Here is an 18,190-nt window from a genome sequence, read left to right as displayed (position 1 = left end):
ACCACTTCGACCATGGGCCAAAATGTCCCTTTCTGACCACTTCAACCATGGGCCAAAATGTCCCTTTCTGACCACTTCGACCATGGGCCAAAATGGGTGCGGTCAAAAAGTGATTGAAATCAGATGGAACGACCCACACACAAACATGCACATACACGCACGCAAACTCGCAAGTACACATACACTCACAATGTGTTAACCCTTTTCTGACCCCCTTCCTACAGTGGTATTGGTGGTGATAGTAAGAGCAATGAAGGGTTAATGAACTCTCAGCCAAAATCAATTAGTCAAAACCAGGTCAGAGAGAACGAGGGAGAGTAGAGAGCTGAGCTCCCGCTACCAGAATACACACAATGTAGAGTACACACTGCATGGGACAACAGAGAGGGGCTGAACGCACACACACACACCCTCCACCACCCCTTTACCCAAACACACGCACTCTGTAACAGTGCAAAAGATATTTGAGTCTAATTTAAGCTCAGTGCTGTTCTAAACCCAAACACAGTACTAACAGATTGTGTACATCTAGGGCTAGTAGTCTGAAGGAGTAAGTGTAAGCCATTTTACGGCTAGGGGGTCACAGACAAAATGCCCCACTACAGGACTTAACCCGCATTTCTAACAAGTCTGCCTTCAATTAGAAATCATTCCACAACAAACACAACCTTCTAGGAACACACACAAACACCACTTCAGTGGGAGAGAATGGAAAACCATTGATTGCCACTGCAATGTTAAAAATTGCATCTAGGCCTCACATATCAATGACAAAGACAGATTGATTAGGACGTTTGTTTTAAATGACTCCATTCACCAAACCCGTTGTAAATCCACCACTGTGTCAGCCTAGAAGAAGACGTTCTGCATACTGTGGCTAACTGATGTTAACGTGCCTGTTTTGTGAGGGCTATAGAGAGAGAAAGAGAGCGAGAGAGAGAGGGGGAAGGAGGAAGAAGGCACAGCAGCAGGTGGACTCCAGATGTTGTCTCTCTGGGGGAAGGTGTCTGAGATCTGGAACTCTTTCCATCTCTCTCTCCTTTCCTCCTCTGTATGTGACATTAGCCATCTGTCTGGTTACAGAGACAGAGAGAACGGAAGAGAAAAAGAGTGAGAGAGAGGACAGAGACAGAAAGAGAGACGCAGAAAGAGAGAGAACACGAGAGAAGCACCCTTATACTGTCCTCCCGTACAGTGCCTACACACACACACACACACACACACACACACACACACACACACACACACACACACACACACACACACACAGCTGGGGCTTGGTTCTGTTCCAGCTGAAGGCAGAAAGCTCTCTGGGGAGATGTCAGCTCACAACACCATGGATGGAGTTACAGCAGAACACACAATTTACACACTTACACAGACACAGCTGGAAAAGCTAAATGAGGTGTAGCAGTGCTTGTTTATTAGTGCTGATGTTGTCTCGCCAGAGCCATGATGAACGAGACTGACTCCTATCGCATGAGCTAACGTAGTCATGTGCCGCTGGTGTGTGTGCGGAATTGAATCAAGTGGTGTAAAGTACTTAAGTAAAAAATACTTTAAAGTACTACTTAAGTCGTTTTTTGGAGCATCTGTACTTTATTATTTATATTTTTGACTACTTTTTCTTTACTACATTCCTAAAGAAAATAATGTACTTTTTACATTATCCCTCACTAAACACAAATGCATCATTTGTAAATTATGTCTGAGTGTAGGAGTGTGCACCTGGCTTTCCGTACATTTTAAAAACAAGAACATGGTGCCATCTGCTTTGCTTAATATAAGGAATTTGAAATTATTCATACTTTTACTTTTGGTACTTAAGTATATTTTAGCAGTTACATTTACTTTTGATTCTTAAGTATATTTAGAACCAAATACTTTTAGACTTTTACTCAAGTAGTATTTTACTTGATGACTTTCACTTTTACAGGGAGTAACTTTCTATTAAGGTATCTATACTTTTTGGTACTTTTTCCAGCACTGATTGAATCACACATGAAATCCCTCTCGTAAGGTTTAGAAGTTGGATAAGACTTGACAGCGAGACATTCTAACTTCACAAAGCTATCACATCTAGGCACATTATTGTCAGATAGATACCTCAAGGTATAAAAGCAACATAAAATACCAGATAGAATAGGAGAAAATAGGTACAGAGAGAGTAGGGACACATGTCGAGGTGAAGAGCAGGACTCCTAACCTTCCCTTACAGCTACTACTGTACAGCCACACAAACAATGAGATTCCCCTTCCAAGATGGCCTCCCTCTGGTAAAACACAGCCAGCCAGCTTAGTGAGAATTTCTCTCCTGCAAAGCTTCTATATTTCCATATATTCTCATCTGGAGAAAATAAGGTTAGTGTAGCCACTTCTGCTCAGTAATTTAATACCCATGAAGTTTTCATTTTCTCTAGATGAATTATTAAATGTGACCTGCTGCTTGGCAGAGAGGTAGAGAGTAAAAGAGAGGTAGAAGAGAGGGAGTGTGAAAGAGAGGGAGGAGGGATGAGGTCAGATACAGCTTCCAATTTATTGTTCCCATTCTTTCATTTCATTCCCCTTTAATTTTCGTACTCTTAACTCTTTCTCTCTCCCCCTCAGTCTCTCTCTAGCTCACGCACACCGTCTGTCCCCAGACGTCCTCACACCATCTCAGATAGCAAACCATACTGTATAATTCCGATAGATCATCTTCGTCAAAAAGTTATTTGAAATTACTATGGAATAAATTATGATATTACAAAATAGCTCAATTAAAAGGTTGACCATCAGATTATAACATTAAACGCTATGTCTAGTTACAGCCTTTTCTATTGCATGTGGAATTAGGATTTCAGGGATTATAATCTCTTCATTCATTTCTATGGGATTACCCAACCATGGGGTGTGCACAGTATTCTCCCCTCCCTCCCCATTTCCTCCTGTCCTCACCCTTTAAAGGGACAATCTGCAGTTGCTGCATCCATCTTGGGACTTATAAATGAATGATATGTACCCATTGATTCTTGAAGGATTATGAGTTAGAAATGTCTTAGTTCAACTGTCGTGCCCCATCAGAACCAAAATATATGTTCATAAACAAAGTAAACATGGTTACAACTATTATTTTGATACCATGGATGGTCAGTCCTTGCATCCATAGCTCTTTCTATGAATTTGAGTGGTCACATTTCTCCAGGCCATTCCCTCAGCTTTTTACCGAAACAATGGCGGGGAGGGCGCTTGTATATAGTTTCAACGACTGATTGCCACATTAACAGATGGCATGAAGGGAATTTCAGCTCATCTAATCTCTCTCTCTCTCTCTCTCTCTCTCTCTGCACAACTCAAAACCACAACCACAGTCATGAATGAATGTGCAGAGCTGAGTACGGAGAAGCAATAAAGGAACATTTTTCTCTCATTCAGATGTTTCTTGTGTTGCATTCATGTTCCTTATTTTTGCAGACAAATCGAAAGAGAGGGTGAGCGATAGAGAATGTTTGCACTTTGCAGATGTAATCGTAGTGCGAGGCAGAGCCACAGAAAGTAGATAGAGAGATTCTTTATATTGCCAGTTGACCATTAGTGATGAGGACAATTTACAAAAAAAACATCTGCTTGGGAGTACTCTACTTTCTCACCCTTTTGACCTTTCAATTACCCCTTTTTCCTCCTCATATACACTCATTACTCAATAATATACATGTCTATCTCAAGAATGCATGCAGCTCTACTGTTTGAAGGACAAACGTCCCTGATGGATAAGTCTTTCACATTACACGGAAATGCTGTACTTGTAGGTTCCAAAAAGACACAACTCGACATGACTGTCTGAAGTTATTCACAACACGCACACAATATCTAGATAGAACGTATTAATGTCGCCATTTACCCAAGGCCATGTAAACGGTGCAAAGTCAGGCACTTGTCTATCATGGGAACTAAAGTTTACCCACTACACAACCTCTCCAGGGAGGACTCACTGAAAGGCATGATAAAGACCATCACTTTTGACCTCCAGCCAAGATTACACCTGGAGTTTTACCCTCAGACAGGGGGTGGGCCCTGCTGACAGCCTCATCTCATCACCAAGGCAACCCCATCCTTAACTGATGGTTGACTACGCCATTACAAAGCCCATCCCCCATCACCATGCAGTACTAGCCTAATGCACACTGACTCAATGATTCTTAATCCTTCACTCAAACCACTGTGTGTGGATCTAAATACTGAACTCATTTCAAAATATAATCTACCATCTAGAGAATCAACTGCACCACAGATCATAATGCCCATCACACTATGGAAGAGCGTCTAGTTTGTCACGCGAATACTGACCTGGACTGGCATCACGCTGTGTGGAATCTGAGTGGAAGCACTCCCAGGGAGGAACTAAGGAAGAGGAGGTGCCACTCAGCCATATATGGGCATGATAAAGATGGGTGATGTCTGGAATGACCATATTTGGACCTTTACACGATTGGACTTCCCATAGCACCAAATATTGGCAACTAAATCATTTAAGGGCATAATTAATGGGGAGGAAAAGTCTTGCTTCACTAAGGGTGATACTAATGAACTGATTGAGCCTATTGGCATATCACATCTAATTATTTATGTAGGCTTACTAATTATGGATTATGAAGACGGTTGAGCAGAATATGTCAAATGGTTGAGATATTCCCTATATCATGTTGTCAAATGTCAGAAATTATACTCAGATAGACATACTCCATGCAACCAAAATAACTGTTGAACCTGATGATTTCTACAATGCAAAATTATATAATCTCCCACTCTCATAAAGGACACACGACAGTACAGCTCCTTGGTCATATTTCATGAGGTGACTAAAACCTCATAATTATTTACATTTTAGTCAATTAGCAGACACTCTTATCTAAAGCAACTTACAGTAGTGACTGTATTAATTTTCCTAGTTTTTTAATACTGGTCCCCCACGGGATTTGAACCCTGTGGGGGACTACTTCCGGCTTCGCGTTCCTAGGAAACTATGCAGTATTTTTTTTTTTTACATGTTATTGCTTCCATTGGTACCCCAGGAAATCTTAGGTTTTATTACATACAGTCGGGAGGAACTACTGAATATAAGAACAACGTCAACTCACTATCATTACGACCAGGAATATGACTTTCCCGAAGCGGATCCCGTGTTCTGCCTTCCACCCAGGACAATGGATCGGATCCCAGCTGGCTACCCAAAACAACGACGTCGTAAAATGGGCAAACGAAGCGGTCTTCTGGTCAGGCTCCAGAGATGGGCACATCGCGCACCACTCCCTAGCATACTACTCGCCAATGTCAAGTTTCTTGACAAAAAGGTTGATGAAATCCGAGCAAGGGTAGCATTCCAGAGAGACATCAGAGACTGTAACGTTCTTTGCTTCACGGAAACATGGATCACTCGAGAGACTCTATCGGAGTCGGTGCAGCCAGCTGGTTTCTTCACGCATCGCGCAGACAGAAACAAGCATCTTTCTGGTAAGAAGAGGGGTAGGGGGGGTATGCCTTATGATTAACGAGACTTGGTGTGATCATAACAACATACAGGAACTCAAGTCCTTCTGTTCACCTGACTTAGAATTCCTCACAATCAAATGTCGACCGCATTATCTACCAAGGGAATTCTCTTCGATTATAATCACAGCCGCATATATTCCTCCCCAAGCAGACACAGATGGCCCTGAACAAACTTTATTTGACTCTATGTAAACTGGAAACCACATATCCTGAGGCTGCATTCATTGTAGCTGGGGATTTTAACAAGGCTAATCTGAAAAGAAGTCTCCCTTAATTCTATCAGCAAATCGATTGCGCAACCAGGGCTGGTAAACCCTGGATCATTGTTATTCTAACTTCCGCGACGCATATAAGGCCCTCCCCCGCCCTCCTTTCGGAAAAGCTGACCACGTCTCCATTTTGTTGCTTCCAGCCTATAGACAGAGACTAAAACAAGAAGCTCCCGCGCTCAGGTCTGTTCAACGCTGGTCTGACCAATCTGATTTCACACTTCAAGACTGCTTCGATCACGTGGATTGGGATATGTTCCGCATTGCCTCCAGCAACAACATTGACGAATACGCTGATTTGGTGAGCGAGTTCATTAGAAAGTGCTTTGACGATGTTATACCCACAGCAACGATTAAAACGTTCCCAAACCAGAGACCGTGGATTGATGGCAGCATTCGCGCAAATTTCGCGCGAACTACTGCTTTTAACCAGGGCAAGTTGACCGAAAACATGACCGAATACAAACAGTGTAGCTATTCCCTCAGCAAGGCAATCAAACAAGGAAAGCATCAGTATAGAGACAAAGTAGAGTCGCAATTCAACGGCTCAGACACAAGAGGTATGTGGCAGGGTCTACAGTCAATCACGGGATTACAAAAAGAAAACCAGCTCTGTCGCGGACCAGGATGTCTTTCTCCCAGACAGACTAAATAACTTTTTTGCCCGCTTTGAGGACAATACAGTGCCACTGACACGGCCCGCTACCAAAACCTGTGGACTCTCCTTCACTGCAGCCAACGTGAGTAAGACATTTAAACGTGTTAACCCTCGCAAGGCTGCAGGCCCAGACGGCATCCCCAGCCGCGTCCTCAGAGCATGCGCAGACCAGCTGGCTGTGTTTATGGACATATTCAATCCATCCTTATCCCAGTCTACTGTTCCCACATGCTTTAAGAGGGCCACCATTGTTCCTGTTCCCAAGAAAGCAAAGATAATTGAGCTAAACGACTACCGCCCCGTAGCACTCACTTCCGTCATCATGAAGTGCTTTGAGAGACTAGTCAAGGACCATATCACCTCCACCCTACCTGACACCCTAGACCCACTCCAATTTGCTTACCACCCCAATAGGTCCACAGACGACGCAATCACAGCCACAATGCACACTGCCTTAACCCATCTGGACAAGAGGAATACCTACGTGAGAATGCTGTTCATCGACTACAGCTCAGCATTTAACACCATAGTACCCTCCAAACTCGTCATCAAGCTCGAGACCCTGGGACTCTACCCCGCCCTGTGCAACTGGGTACTGGACTTCCTGACGGGCCGCCCCCAGGTGGTGAGGGTAGGTAACAACATCTCCACCCCACTTATCCTCAACACTGGGGCCCCACAAGGGTGCATTCTGAGCCCTCTCTTGTACTTCCTGTTCACCCACAACAGCGTGGCCATGCATGTCTCCAACTCAATCATCAAGTTTGTGGACGACACTACAGTGGTAGGCTTGATTACCAACAACGACGAGACGGCCTACAGGGAGGTGGTGAGGGCCGTCGGAGTGTGGTGTCAGGAAAATAACCTCACACTCAACGTCAACAAAACAAAGGAGATGATTGTGGACTTCAGGAAAAAGCAGAGGGAGCACCTCCCTATCCACATCAACGGGACAGTAGTGGAGAGGGTAGTAAGTTTTAAGTTCCTCGGCGTACACATCACGGACAAACTGAATTGGTCCACACACACAGACAGCGTTGTGAAGAAGGCAGAGCAGCGAGGTTAGATTACTCATTGGTTATTACTGCATTGTCGGAACTAGAAGCACAAGCATTTCGCTACACTCGCATTAACATCTGCTAACCATGTGTATGTGACAAATAAAATTGGATTTGATTTGAACCCACAACCCTGACATTGCAAGAGCCATGCTCTACCAACTGAGCTACAGCATTAGCTCAAGCACCCTTTTTTCAAGAAAGTGCCATTAAATGCAAATGTCCCCACTCCAGTGAAACCTTTCCTCCGCTCCCTAAACGAGAAGGTAATCTTTCTGTGATTACGACCAAAACCCCCGTTGCCTAGCAACACACAATTAAGGAATATGCTTTCAGAGAGGCTTTGCAGGCCGTCCATTAACAGATGAAATTACCAAAGCAACAAATGTCAGCCTCATGCACATGAATTTGTTGTGCTGAGCGTGTTTAACTTGAGCTAGTGTCATGGCTGCAGACTTTTACAGCAAAGAAAGCTAGCTAAACAGAAGGGGTCCTTTTGACATAAACAGAAGAAGCACCATACTTTTTCCTGAGACTAGACAGCTTTCAATAATCCATTTGTTCCCAATCTGTAGTGGAGCTGTCAGAGCCCATGGCTCCAGAACTGGGGGAATCCATGGATGCCAGCCTAGTCCAGAGAGAACTGAGTGAATCTGTGGATTAGCAGTGTTGTAAAAGGAGGATCTACAGGATTAAACCCTCTCGCTTCTCATTACAGTCACTCAGAGAAAAGACACAATTGTTGATCGGCACATTCAGTTGATTTCAGCAGCACAGCTAGGACGCCAACCAACCGGTAGAAATAAAGCAGGCGCAGCTCATGGCAGCTATCTCTTCATATGCATTTTTAATCAAACAACTTTGATGATGAATCACACTTGTTGAAATCATAGCCTGTGCTGGAAATTTTGCACATCTTCCACATTTCTGTATCACCAACATTATTAGAGAGAGAGATACATTTAACAATGTAGTTCATTTGAACATTTTCCACATAATTCCTTATCATTCCCTACAATGGTCACTGCTGCACCTGAACAGATCAAAGTGTACGCAACAAAACACCCAACCTACTGCGCCAGGCTACTCCAATGTATCTCATTACCATGATGCAACAAGATCGTCATGCTTACTACAGTAGGGGCCGAAGGGAGAGGGGGTGCGTGGCCATTACGGGTATCCTCTACATTGCAGAGAGATTTTTGCTGAAATAAAACTATAAGCAGGATGATGCTGTAAGCTGAGAGCACTCTTACACAACCCACCAGCCCACCAACCCACCAGCCCACCAACCTACCAGCCCACCAACCACCAACCCACCAACCTACCAGCCCACCAACCCACCAGCCCACCAACCTACCAGCCCACCAACCCACCAGCCCACCAACCCACCAGCCCACCAACCCACCAGCCCACCAACCCACCAGCCCACCAACCCACCAGCCCACCAACCCACCAGGCCTGTAGATTATGTCAGATTTAACAAGTTTGCCCTTGCACCTTGCACTGGACAAGCTCCAAATGCCTTTCGGATGAGGCGAAGGGAAGGGAATACAGCTCCTAAGCAAAAACTCACTCACACAGACAGACAGACACACACCACACATGCACGCATAAACTCATGGCTCCAATTCTCCTACGTTTAACAGTGACCATGAAATACTGCCCAGCCAGATTGGTTGGACAAAGACAGCTACTGACATGGAATGTTTATGCTTTAAAAGCAGCGTTGCTGCTGACGACAGCACACACCGTACCACATCACCCAGTCCTTACCCCACTCCCACACTCCACCTTGGTCATCAAAACCATTGCGTGTGACAAATACTAGCATGAAACAATACAGACGACAGCAAGAGTCGTAAAGTGTGCAAAGATGGCTGACAGTTGACACGCGAGAGTCTAAAACACATCACTCAGAAAAAGGAAGGTACTCTCAGAGCTTTTCAACGGGGACATTTTAGGATCACAACAGCTGACTATAGATAACTAGGGCATGGGTTAAAGCCAGTCATACCCCCCCCCCCCAAAAAAGAAAACCACAGAATATGGATAGAACTAAAGCCATTCACACAAAATAGGGTAGCCTTTATGTGAAACATCAAGTTGAGATGCTTATCCATTGTCAATGCAATACACAGGTTAGCAACAAGCTGAGCTGCATACAGCCAACAGACTAAAATGATGTGAAAGCAGCAAAGACATCAATTCATCTCAATCCACCGGAAAAGTATCTACAACACTTGAACGTTAAGTGGGAACCAGATAAATGGCCCTTTTCAGCTCTTGGTTTAAGAGCACTGAAAAACAGTATCCTGTATTCGATTCATGCCAAATAGGTGTCATAAAGTGAGCAGCGTCATAGCCTCACATATTCAACTATTATTTGAGAAAGAGGTTATCCACATGTCAAGGCTATCCTGACAAGAAAGGGTATAAAAGAATGAATCGTATTGAAAAACCACAATACCTAATTGTTGTCTTAGCTACAGTACAGAGTGAATGGTTATATAACCAAATCCCTCATTTCAAATAGAAAAAACGCAATAACTGCAACAAGAATGCAATGAAGAATGGCTCCTTTAGTAACCAATGAATGCACTACAGCCAAGAGACTAGGGGAGCGAAGGAAGAGGAGGGAATGCAGAAGGGATAAAAGTGTGCTTTACTTGTATCTGGTGATGCCATGGTGGAGACGATGACAGGTGGGCCGGTACGGCGGCTAAGCTTCTGGTTGGCGGCCATAGCACTCTGGCTCTGCATGGTGGTACCCACGGGCATCATGGCGCCATCAGACGGGGTGCCCCCAGCCTTGCGCATCATCTGAGGGCTGAGGTGGGGGCTGTGCATGGGCGACATGGGTTGCAGGCTGCGGTCCCGCTTCATCAGCTCCATGGGCACTGTGTAGTTGGTGGAGTACGCCTTCGGGGCCTGCTGAGGTGGCGGCAGGGCAGGCATGGACACTGGCATCTGCTGTTGTTGCATGGCTTGCATTGCAGCCCCTGACATCTGCTGGTGCTGGGGCATGGCAGCCATCATCTGCATGCCCGGATGCATAGGGACACCTGGGTGTTGGGAGTATGCAGACACGGGCCGGGACTGGACAGGGACCATGGCACCACTGTAGGGCCCCGGGGTACGAGGTCCTGGGAAGCCCTGGGTGGTTTCTAGGAGGTGCTGAGAGGGAGCGCTATTGGGCCTCCTGGCCATGGCCTCGGCCATTGCGGGGGAGATGGTCTGCATGACACCAGGGGTCTGTGGTGGCATCAGCCGTGGATCCATGCCCATTGCCATGGCCTGCTGATGATGTTGGTGCTGTTGCTGCTGCTGCTGTTGGAGGTACATGTCAGAGCGGTGGCTGAAACTGTTGGAGCGGCCCCGCATGGGGGCCTGTTGCTGGGATGTGGGTGTAGGCTCCAAGGGCCTCTTGACACTGATGGCTACCCGCGACAGCACACGCGCCTGCCCTAAGTTGGGAGCCACAGAGCGCACGTCATTCTCTTCCATGACTGCCAGCATGCCGGTTGTGTCAAAGCCCTGCTGGATGAGTGAGGAGATGGTACTCTCCGAGAGACCCTCATTGCGAAGCAGAGCCAGGAACTCTGGGTCGGCATTCCTCTTTGGGTCTGCAGGCGTCTGGGGGGCTGTGGGAGGTGGAAGGGGGAGGGCTACAGGGGCTGGTGGGGGAGGAAGAGGGGCAGGAGCGGCGAGAGGAGGGTTGGTGTTGTAGACCTGCATGTTGGTCTGTGGAGGCTGTTGTTGTACTCCGTAGGGCGAGGTACAATCCTGCCTCATCATCATACCTCGCTGTTGCATGCTCCCATCCAGCCCCTGCGTGTTAGGATCCACCACCAGGCAGGTGGCTGCGGGCTGCTGCTGCCGATGGTCCAGGGGACGGCCGTTGATGTCGGTGTAGACCGGCTGTCCAGCTAGAGGGGGTGGCTCAGATGCGTACCGAGGCAAAGATGGTTGTTCCATCCCATAGTGAGCAGGAGAGCGCTGGCCATCTGGCATCATCTTGGCAGCGGCAGCTACAGCTGCAGGCTGACTGTAAACCTGGTTCATGCCATGGGCAGTTGGCGGAGGAGGGGGAGGAGGAAGAGGAGAAGCCGATGGAGGACCCGGAGGTCCGGGCCTCCCTCCCTGTCCCTGGTCCCATGGCAACCGTCCCACTGGGTTCATCCCATAGTGGGACGGGGATCTGTTGAGCGGGTGAGGCTGTGGCTGCTGTGGCTGCTGCTCCACCCGGTAGAAGCCCCGGGGATCCTCCGGTGGTCGGGGAGCCATAGCAGGGTCATGGGGATAATATTCCTGGGAGACGACGGATCCTTGGTGACTATGAGCCATGGTTGGACGGTCGTAGTGGTTTAGCTCAGGGACTGAGCCCTTTCTCATTTCACGGGGATCAGCAGCGTAGCCCTGCTGGCTGTACAGAGAGTCCTGGTAGGAGTAGGGGTCTCGTTTCAGATCCAGGTCAGGAGGACGCACCCCAGGGGGTGGCTCGTAGTAACCTCCTCTGTCTCCCCTGTAAGACAGCGAATTGCGTCGGCCCGCAATCCTGCCTTGGTGGTCGTAAACGCTTTCTCCCCCGGACCACTGCCCCTCATTCCCCCCCAGGGTGTCCCAACTGTGGGAGCGACCGATATTCAACTGCTTGCTGGTGACGAGCATTGGAGAGAAAAAAACAGAAGACAGCTTTACAGAGGAAAAAAAACAAGCAGGAGTAGTTGGTGTTTTCTTTCAAGTGTTCAGTTACACTTTACATCAAGAGTGGAAATGGAGGAGGGAGGACGGAGGAGGAGGAGGAGATGAAGCAGTGGGGTGTATCGTTTCACCTGATATCCAGCTGTAAGGTTTTTGGCTCCCCTGAGGTCCTTGCTATCAGGTGGCTCCCCCTTGACAGGCAATCCTTGAATAATTAATCTCTGGAAATATTATTGCTGGTGGTGAGAAGGGATAGAGGACACCACACACACACACACACACACTGTGCAAATGTTGCAAAGGCAGCAGCAGCTACTCCACTGAACCACAATGACAGGGTCCGTGCTTGGGCTGGCCACCAACTGTGTAGGCTACCCGACGCGGTGAGAGGAAGAAAAAACTGGAAAGGAGGGAATATTAGAGGGAGTGGGATGGGAGAGGGTCGTAGGCAGGGGCTTGTAATAATCCAGTAGGGTTTTATCCTTCCCCTACTCTGGGACACTTTAGTCGCTCTGGCGATTGCTATGAGGGATTACCGTCTATATAAAGCCTGATTAATTCCACTGCCCATCGTGACGTCACGTGAACCAGATAAAACATATCTCTGATTATTCTGCCCATTTACGAGGGGGCACACCTTCATCCACATCTGTTGCCCGGGACACTTACCTTGGACTGATCACTTGATTGGGTCGTCAATGAGTTGCAGGGCCGGCTGGGTCTCGTTCATTGAGCAAGAGGAGATTCACGCCACACCGCTAGTATCCCTCAGGGAGGGGGAAGGCAGGCAGGCGGGTAATTGAAAAGAATACAGATCTCACTGCTGTCTCATGTGCTGTCAGGAAACATCAAATCCACTCTGATTGGACACTAATCTGTTGCCGGCGCCGACGCTGCCAGAGTGACCACGCAACTGCTGTGAAACTCGCCCAAAATGTCACTTACGCCTGTGTAGCCTCCTGTCCCCCCTCACTGAGAGGACCTGATAATTGTCACAAGAGGACCGGGACTCTGAGAAACAGAAACCATGGGTGGACATGGGAAACAGACTGTTAAAAATATTCACACTTTGAAAAATGATTAGAACAACATATTGTCTGCCACTCACAAAAATGAATATAAATTATTAATTGACCTTGAGAAATAAGCATGAAAGAAACGAGAGAGAAATGCACCCACGGATTGTCCTCAAAGCACAATTTACATGTACAATTGTGGAACTAATGCCATTTGTACCCAACCACATTCTATCTACCTGCTGTTACTACAGCACTCCACCCAAAGCCTTGCTGATCCACTTTACAGAGCAAAGCTCTGAAACTGGATTTTGCCCTGTCAGAGAGACTTGGGGAGAGGTAAAAGGGGGGAGAGAGCATTTGTGTCACCACACATGCAATCCCTAAGCAATCCCTCAAACCCTCTGGGCGTCCGTCCTATCCTCACAGTCCCTTGTGATACCTCGTCCTTAGGCTTACTGTACCTACCTGCCTGGCCAGCTGACACTTGATCCCTGTTGGAGAGCTTCCCTGTTAACTGTTGTGGCAGAAAGGACGCCTTCATTTTCATTAACCCAGTCCTGGGATCAGTGCCGGGGCCTCATGTTTTCTGTTGTTATGACAGCTAGGGGACCCTCTCAAATAATCCACCACGTTGACAAATTATACTAGAGTTTACCCTACATTTGCTTTTTATACAATCGTGAAGACCCAGATTGGACACTGGACTTCAGTGGTGGATCATGCTTTCGTTTGTTAATCAGTGTTGTGTAATTAGGGAGATAAGAGATTGCACTGGACAGGAAGTAAGTGGAAAAGCTGAAGCGCCCACTGCTATTGCATTGTGGGTTGAGAGGAAAAAGGGGATTATCGTTGACACTGGAATTGACTTCAGACCAACTTAGTTTGTGTTTTTTTTTTTAATACTAGTTCCAGGAAACTATAGTTGACAGAAGGAAATAAGGCAAGTGAGATGGAGAGAGAGGGAAATGGATGGATGAGAGAGCGAGAGAAGGAAGGCAGCTTGGGGGCACTGATATTAAAATGAGAGCGAGTTTCTCAATTCGGTTTCATGCTTGAAAGATTATCACGGTGAAAAGTAAACTAATTAAGTCTTTAGGGACTTTGGGGAAACCAAAAGGCCTGCACATATGTAGAAGCACGCAGTTATCTATAATAAAGAAACCTTACGTAGCATATGCCTTGTGGGAATAGGGTTAAGTTAACTTTGCAAAACATGAATATCGGTCACTGGAAACCATTGTCCTGCCACCAACAAACCCTGTGTGTACGTACAACCCGTGTTTCAACACCATCAGAGAAAACATCAAAAGTCCCCTCTTACTGATTTCCTTCTGTGATCTGGTTCCCAAGAGAGAGAGTGCTAGCCTAGACCACACATCTAGATAGATCTAGATAGAGAATGTCTGGGTGTGTAGATCTAATCATACAGGAGCAACGAGGCAAAGACACTGTCGACAAACCAAGGATGAAGTATCCCTATTCCCTATACACCGGAGTATATACATGACATTAAAGGCATAGTTCACCCACATGACTAAATCACATGTTGGTGTCCTTCCCCTGTAAGCAGTCTATGGACAAGGTATGACCCCAATACATGCTTTGGTTTTGTTTTCCCTTGCACTTTTTCAAATGTTAACTTTTGAATTGGATTTGTGCCCCAAATGCTAAAAAGTTAGCATTTGAAACAGTGGCTAGTTAAACAAAACCAAAGCATGCATTGCTGTCAGGCCTTGTCCATAGACTGCTTATAGGGTAAGGTAACCAATAAGTCATTTTGTAATTTGGGTGAACTATCCTTTCAAAGCTGAGATCCACAGCGCCACTGGTCGCATTTGTTATTGTTTTGTTTTTGAAACAGCGCAGAGGAGTGCAAAAAAATAAATATCATAGTACATACTCTGCTGTTCTCTCGCACTTGCAATGACGTGCCAGTTTCACCGCCTCAGATTCCAACTTTAAAACGCAGTGTGACATTCAAATGCACAGACTTGTGGAAGTACGTACACTATTATGAGAGAGAAGACACAACAGTGAGCCACTTGTACAAACCAAGTATTTTCCGCTACAAGTGGTAATATTTCTTGGTACACCTTGGTATTGTAACTGCTGCTCTCATTGTTCTGCCACATGAACAGTCCAGGGGTTCCTATTCAACAGGCTGTCGTTGTTCTGCCACATGAACAGTCCAGGGGTTCCTATTCAACAGGCTGTCATTGTTCTGCCACATGAACAGTCCAGGGGTTCCTATTCAACAGGCTGTCATTGTTCTGCCACATGAACAGTCCAGGGGTTCCTATTCAACAGGCTGTCATTGTTCTGCCACATGAACAGTCCAGGGGTTCCTATTCAACAGGCTGTCGTTGTTCTGCCACATGAACAGTCCAGGGGTTCCTATTCAACAGGCTGTCATTGTTCTGCCACATGAACAGTCCAGGGGTTCCTATTCAACAGGCTGTCATTGTTCTGCCACATGAACAGTCCAGGGGTTCCTATTCAACAGGCTGTCATTGTTCTGCCACATGAACAGTACAGGGGTTCCTATTCAACAGGCTGTCATTGTTCTGCCACATGAACAGTCCAGGGGTTCCTATTCAACAGGCTCTCATTGTTCTGCCACATGAACAGTACAGGGGTTCCTATTCAACAGGCTGTCATTGTTCTGCCACATGAACAGTCCAGGGGTTCCTATTCAACAGGCTCTCATTGTTCTGCCACATGAACAGTACAGGGGTTCCTATTCAACAGGCTGTCATTGTTCTGCCACATGAACAGTACAGGGGTTCCTATTCAACAGGCTGTCATTGTTCTGCCACATGAACAGTCCAGGGGTTCCTATTCAACAGGCTCTCATTGTTCTGCCACATGAACAGTCCAGGGGTTCCTATTCAACAGGCTGTCATTGTTCTGCCACATGAACAGTACAGGGGTTCCTATTCAACAGGCTCTCATTGTTCTGCCACATGAACAGTCCAGGGGTTCCTATTCAACAGGCTGTCATTGTTCTGCCACATGAACAGTCCAGGGGTTCCTATTCAACAGGCTCTCATTGTTCTGCCACATGAACAGTCCAGGGGTTCCTATTCAACAGGCTGTCATTGTTCTGCCACATGAACAGTCCAGGGGTTCCTATTCAACAGGTTGTCATTGTTCTGCCACATGAACAGTCCAGGGGTTCCTATTCAACAGGCTGTCATTGTTCTGCCACATGAACAGTACAGGGGTTCCTATTCAACAGGCTCTCATTGTTCTGCCACATGAACAGTCCAGGGGTTCCTATTCAACAGGCTGTCATTGTTCTGCCACATGAACAGTCCAGGGGTTCCTATTCAACAGGTTGTCATTGTTCTGCCACATGAACAGTCCAGGGGTTCCTATTCAACAGGCTGTCATTGTTCTGCCACATGAACAGTCCAGGGGTTCCTATTCAACAGGCTGTCATTGTTCTGCCACATGAACAGTCCAGGGGTTCCTATTCAACAGGCTCTCATTGTTCTGCCACATGAACAGTACAGGGGTTCCTATTCAACAGGCTGTCATTGTTCTGCCACATGAACAGTCCAGGGGTTCCTATTCAACAGGCTCTCATTGTTCTGCCACATGAACAGTCCAGGGGTTCCTATTCAACAGGCTGTCATTGTTCTGCCACATGAACAGTCCAGGGGTTCCTATTCAACAGGTTGTCATTGTTCTGCCACATGAACAGTACAGGGGTTCCTATTCAACAGGCTGTCATTGTTCTGCCACATGAACAGTCCAGGGGTTCCTATTCAACAGGCTGTCATTGTTCTGCCACATGAACAGTCCAGGGGTTCCTATTCAACAGGCTGTCATTGTTCTGCCACATGAACAGTCCAGGGGTTCCTATTCAACAGGCTCTCATTGTTCTGCCACATGAACAGTCCAGGGGTTCCTATTCAACAGGCTCTCATTGTTCTGCCACATGAACAGTCCAGGGGTTCCTATTCAACAGGCTGTCATTGTTCTGCCACATGAACAGTACAGGGGTTCCTATTCAACAGGCTCTCATTGTTCTGCCACATGAACAGTCCAGGGGTTCCTATTCAACAGGCTCTCGTTGTTCTGCCACATGAACAGTCCAGGGGTTCCTATTCAACAGGCTGTCATTGTTCTGCCACATGAACAGTCCAGGGGTTCCTATTCAACAGGCTGTCATTGTTCTGCCACATGAACAGTCCAGGGGTTCCTATTCAACAGGCTCTCATTGTTCTGCCACATGAACAGTCCAGGGGTTCCTATTCAACAGGCTCTCATTGTTCTGCCACATGAACAGTCCAGGGGTTCCTATTCAACAGGCTGTCATTGTTCTGCCACATGAACAGTACAGGGGTTCCTATTCAACAGGCTCTCATTGTTCTGCCACATGAACAGTCCAGGGGTTCCTATTCAACAGGCTCTCGTTGTTCTGCCACATGAACAGTCCAGGGGTTCCTATTCAACAGGCTGTCATTGTTCTGCCACATGAACAGTCCAGGGGTTCCTATTCAACAGGCTCTCATTGTTCTGCCACATGAACAGTACAGGGGTTCCTATTCAACAGGCTCTCATTGTTCTGCCACATGAACAGTCCAGGGGTTCCTATTCAACAGGCTGTCATTGTTCTGCCACATGAACAGTCCAGGGGTTCCTATTCAACAGGCTCTCATTGTTCTGCCACATGAACAGTACAGGGGTTCCTATTCAACAGGCTGTCATTGGTGGCTGCATGTTTCACATCTGTGAAAGACACCATTAATCAGAGTATCTAATCTCTCCAAGGCCACCCACACGGATGCCTATGTTTAATAAGCCCCCTACATCTCATTGTCACTCATACCCCAGTACCCTGGCTCGATATGAATAATGCATCTTAGTCAGACAGACGGGGGGAGGGTATGTATGCCACGTGTGTGCGTGCGTGCGTGCGTGCATAAACTCACATGTGATGAGCTG

General features: G+C 46.8%; 1 protein-coding gene across 19 annotated transcripts in view; it reads right to left on the bottom strand.

The window, feature by feature from the left end:
• Positions 1-18,190, bottom strand: part of LOC110529380 (C-terminal-binding protein 2) — a 129,904-nt gene that overhangs the window by 37,032 nt on the left and 74,682 nt on the right. For 4 of the 19 annotated variants that reach the window (XR_005052858.2, XM_036985338.2, XM_036985339.2 and 1 more), the window contains exon 1: positions 10,184-14,542. The exons of 12 other annotated variants lie outside the window; for them this stretch is intronic. Coding sequence is in view for 5 of the 7 variants with exons in the window: in XM_036985338.2 (XP_036841233.2) it covers positions 10,184-12,185 (2,002 nt within the window). In the remaining 2 variants the exon portion in view is untranslated. Of the gene's footprint in view, positions 1-10,183; positions 14,543-18,190 lie in introns of those variants that run through there. 3 more of the 19 variants (XR_016497212.1, XM_090240779.1, XM_090240772.1) reach the window with 1 other exon arrangement.

The sequence above is a fragment of the Oncorhynchus mykiss genome, chromosome 1 (assembly GCF_057628025.1).
Source record: "Oncorhynchus mykiss isolate SJ-2025 chromosome 1, ASM5762802v1, whole genome shotgun sequence".
NCBI lineage: Eukaryota > Metazoa > Chordata > Actinopteri > Salmoniformes > Salmonidae > Oncorhynchus > Oncorhynchus mykiss.
Note: the sequence above shows the minus strand (reverse complement) of the source record. Positions and strands in the feature narration are given on the sequence as shown.